General features: G+C 34.9%; 1 protein-coding gene across 1 annotated transcript; it reads left to right on the plus strand.

Moving 5' to 3' along the window:
- The first annotated feature begins 298 nt into the window (after window positions 1-298).
- Window positions 299-4,099, plus strand: LOC110420451 (ubiquitin-conjugating enzyme E2 variant 1D). The gene is made up of 4 exons (XM_021433766.2): window positions 299-498; window positions 2,714-2,853; window positions 3,262-3,387; window positions 3,708-4,099. Exons 1-4 carry the CDS (start codon window positions 465-467, stop codon window positions 3,846-3,848), a joined length of 441 nt encoding a protein of 146 aa, XP_021289441.1. The 5' UTR covers window positions 299-464; the 3' UTR covers window positions 3,849-4,099.
- Window positions 4,100-4,807: the final 708 nt, after the last annotated feature.

Raw genomic sequence — 4,807 nt, forward strand, 5'->3', positions numbered from 1 at the left:
ACACTTCATACGCAATTTAGTAAGTACCATTGGTGTAAAAAGAAAAGGGTAAAAACAAAAAAGGAAAATTATGATGGGCCATGTTTTCTCAAAAGTGAAAAGCCCATTAAGCAGCGCTAGAGGATGAAATCGAGTGTTACCAAAATACAAATCCACTAGTGTGATATTCTTGCTCATTTTCATTTTCCCTTTACGAGAGGTTTTTAAATTTTTACCTAAAAAATATTACATATACTATTTCTAATTCCCTGACCAAAAAAAAAAAAACTAAAATTTTCGTTTTATTCTCCCCATCCCCTACCTTTGCTTGTAGTCGCCTTTCTTTCCCCAGATTCTCTCTCTTTCTCTCTGTCTCTCCCTCTCTCTCTCTCTCTCTCTCACTCACTCAAATTTCTTTCTCTTTCTCTCTCTGCTCGATCAGATCTCTCCAAACCCATCAAAAAAAACCCTCCAGTCAACCACCCATGACGCTTGGCTCGGGAGGATCGAGTGTCGTGGGTTAGCCCTACGATCCCCTTCTCCCTTCTCTTTATTTCTATCTCCTTTTGTTTATCGACTTGATCTTGCGTTTTTATTAATCATTCCTAGATTCTATTCATGGTTCTCACAGATTTTGTTGTTTCATCGTTTCTTTCACATATATGATTACATATTAGTTTTGGGTTTGCTTAATTTAAATGGATTAAGAAATTGATGGGTTCCCTCAATTTTTCTATCGTTCTATGGGTTTATTATTTATTTAAGATTTTGGGTAGCTGTAAATTTTTGTTTTTGTTGGGTTTTTGGCTTGTGTTCATTAATTTTATAGTCAATGTAAATATAAATGTTTTTGCCTAGATTGAGTGTCTATTTAGCAATTTAAAGTATTTAGTTTGGGCTATCTTATGATGTTTTAGTTTCATGATGAATATTCTGTTATGGTTTATGAATGATTATCATTTGAATTACTCTCTCTCTCTTGCTGACAAGCCCTATGTATAACAAATTCTAAACTCCTCAGGAAACTTGCTTTCTGAAAACTTTATATGAATGTTTGATGATTTGAGCTCTAGTAGTTGTTCGAATATATTATGCGTGTAATATCTTTTCGTAAAGAATATGGAAAATGTGCATGTCTTTGTGTTTTTGCTACTTTTTTTCTCTTACAATTACACAATATAGTCATTGATGATTATGGAGTTCTTTTGGTGTAGAACAGTGTTGCTGCTTTAGGCTTGTAAGAATTGTAATCTTACTGAGAGTTGTGTTGTCCTCGACTTTATAGGTGACTTCATTAATCTTCTTTTAAGTTATTATAGGAGTACATGGTAAATTATTTGTACCTAAATTCAACAGTTACCATATCGGAGGACTAGACATATCTGTTTATAGGTAGCCTTTCTTAACTACTCATTTTGTCGGTGCCTACACATTTTGGGAGTCCTTCAAAAGACAAGTACATTAGAGACAAGTCATTCTTGTCATTATTGATGTCACTTCTTTTTCCTTTGTCTAGCACCTGGACTGTTAAACTTTATAGAGGTTTAAGTGTGAACTTTGAGCTGGAGGAGATTGTGATAATCAGACTCTTAGGATGTTTTCTAAATGTCCATTAATGGCTTAGAAACAATTAAGAAGTCCAGATTAATTCAGGCTGAGAATGTGAGAACTGTGTGCCAAATTTAATTGCTTATTTCTATAGTACCAAAAATTTGTATACCGCTAAGTGTTGTTATTATTGAATCTCTAGATATTATTGTCACTATTTTACAATATAGGCATTGATGATTATGTTGTTCTTTTGATGTATAGAAGTGTTGCTGCTTTAGGCTTGTAAGAGTTGTAATCTTACTGAAAGTTGTGTAGTCCTTGACTTTATAGGTGACTTCACAATCTTCTTTTAAGGTATTATAGGAGTACATGGTAAATTATTTGTACCTTAATTGAACAGTTACCATATCGAAGGACAAGACATATCTGCGTATAGATAGCTTTTCATAACTTCGCATTTTGTTGGTGCTTGCACATTTTGGGAGTCCTTTAAAATACAATTACATTAGAGACAAGTCATTCTTGTCATTATTGATGTCACTTCTTTTTCCTTGTTTACTACCTGGACCGTCAAACTTTGTTGAGGTTTAAAGGTGAACTTTGAGCTGGAGGAGATTGTAATAACCGGATTCTTAGGATGTTCTCTAAATGTCCATTAATGTCTTAGAAACAATTAAGTAGTCCAGATTAATTCAGGTTGGAACTGTGAGAACTTTGTGCCAAATTTAATTGCTTATTGATATAGTGCCAAAAATATGTACGCTGCTAAGTGTCATTACTATTGAATCTCTAGGGATTATTGTCAATATTTAACAATAATTGCAGTTAGAATAAAATGTAACTAGTACAAGTTTGCCCCCGATTTAATCTGATATATAAGAATATCTGGGAGCTGGCTTATCCATGATCATTGAATCTAAGTGAGACAAATAATTAATCTATGGCAGGTCTAATATGATTATGCTTAGGCAATGAGTTGGAAATAATGTTAACATGATCCTTTCAAAAGAATAATGTTAACATGACTGAAATGGAAGAGATCTTATGGCACTCAGGTTAATTACTTTTCACGACTTACTTTGGAGATGGAAATTGCTTGACAATAAGCCTAATGCTAGGAATTCTTATGCTATTAGCATAATAGATCATGAATGTTATTGAGTAGTATAAGTTCTTTTGGCAGTGCCTCGGAACTTCAGATTGCTGGAGGAGCTTGAGCGTGGAGAAAAAGGAATCGGAGATGGTACTGTCAGCTATGGAATGGATGATGGAGATGACATTTACATGCGCTCTTGGACTGGCACCATTATTGGTCCTCACAATGTAATTGCTTATTGTTCTGTCAACAAATTATATATTTTGATATTGTTCCTTTAGATGAAACTATGTGTTTGTGTGGACAATCATCTGTGAATCTTCTGAAGCATTGAGTATTAAACTAAGCTTTTGACAAAAAACAGAGAACTTAAACTTTTTCTCAGATTTTTTTAAGGTTATTAAGCCAAGGGGCTAAAATTTATATGAAGGATTACCCTACTATCTTATTGTTGCTCATATTTCATTTTACAAATAATTAGCATTGTGGTATCCTGGTGCTTGTCTTTGGGATTACCCTGATCTCTTGCTTTTGAAGTGAACAATTGGTTTTGCTGGGGGATTTTTAACAGGACCATTCTGTACGTGTATTTCTGTTTCTTTCTTTGTGGTGATTATTATTTTTACTGTTGTCAGACTGTACATGAAGGTCGAATCTATCAGCTGAAGCTGTTCTGCGATAAAGATTATCCAGAGAAGCCACCAAGTGTCCGTTTTCACTCAAGGATTAACATGACTTGCGTTAACCATGAAACTGGAGTGGTATACTATTAATTTTACATTCTTTCGTGGTGCAAATGATCAGTTTATTTTTATTTCGTAACATATGTTGGTTATCTTTTGCTGCTTATCATTGAGTGGTTATTTAACCATTCACTAGCATGTTCTGTTGAATAAATTAGTAAACAACACCGCCCTCCCCTTTTTTTTTTTTATGTAGAATGAAACTCAGGTACTAATAATTTCATAAGTATTCCAACAATCCAGGGCATCCTGATTTTTGCAACTGTATTTTTATATTGTTATTAGTATGATGACAGAAAACCTAGTGACAAGAATTTGATGGTATCCAATGGCAACAGGTGGAACCAAAGAAGTTTGGACTTCTCGCAAATTGGCAGAGGGAGTATACAATGGAGGATATACTGACACAACTGAAAAAGGAGATGGCAGCCCCGCATAACCGAAAGCTGGTCCAACCTCCTGAGGGTACCTACTTCTAGCTCTCAAGGTCATATAGATATCCTGGATCTAATTGCATTGTGGTATGCAATATATAGTTTGTAATGCTTGTTGATCCTGTTTAAGTTAAGAACATAATGGGGAATGGCCCAAAAAGCTTCTCCGATTACGTCTCCTTGGCTTCATCTTCTTTACCCTTTTTTTGTCGAACTCTGTTGAAGGGAATGCTGTTTGATTAATGGGATTTTATCCGTGTGTCAAATATTAAAATGCCCTTTTGATTATTGTTTTAGTTCCATCTTTTTAGTTTCCTTTATATCTGTAGTGTTTCAGATTTTTCTTGTTCATAGATCATTTTATACCTCTTTATGTACCAAAAAGAAGAATGAGAAAAATTAAATAAAAAAAAAGCCTCTTTGTTTCTCTCCCAAGATGAAAAAGCGGTAGATGGAATACAGGAATTGTGAAAATGAGGCTGTTGAAACTGCTTGGGTTGCTTGCTCAAGGCCTGTCAAGACGGGACAATGCAGCCTGCTTCTCGGATCTGTGTCGTGTGCCGTAGTTTCAAATGAGACGGAAGTCCTAATTGAGGAGACGTTGTGCCTTGTGTTTTAGACATTGATTTTTTGGGTGCAAGTTATTCTTAACAGAACCAAGCAAAAAGGAGAAGAAATGGTCCTGCTGTGTGTTATTTCTATGTTCTCTTGTCATTTTAGTATATGATGTTTTCTTGTGAAATGGTGGGTGGTTTCTTACGAAAAGTTTTTACTAGGACGAGCCTGATTGGTTAGTCTTGACAAAATCCAACATAATCTTGATTGTTTAAAAAATTAAGTGATCTGAAACTCTTTTAATCAGTCAGCTGCAAGCAAGGGCAATGCATCTCTAAAGTAGCGAACTGGCAAAGCAAAAGTTGTAGGTGGATGACCTACGCCTTTCAGTTTTCGCTTTTTCTTTCTTTCCCCCATTGGATTCGTCACTTTAAATAAAAACCCAACCA

Source organism: Theobroma umbraticum, unplaced genomic scaffold (genome assembly GCF_002168275.2).
Source record: "Theobroma umbraticum cultivar Fairchild unplaced genomic scaffold, ASM216827v3 scaffold_86.0, whole genome shotgun sequence".
NCBI classification, from domain to species: Eukaryota; Viridiplantae; Streptophyta; class Magnoliopsida; order Malvales; family Malvaceae; genus Theobroma; species Theobroma umbraticum.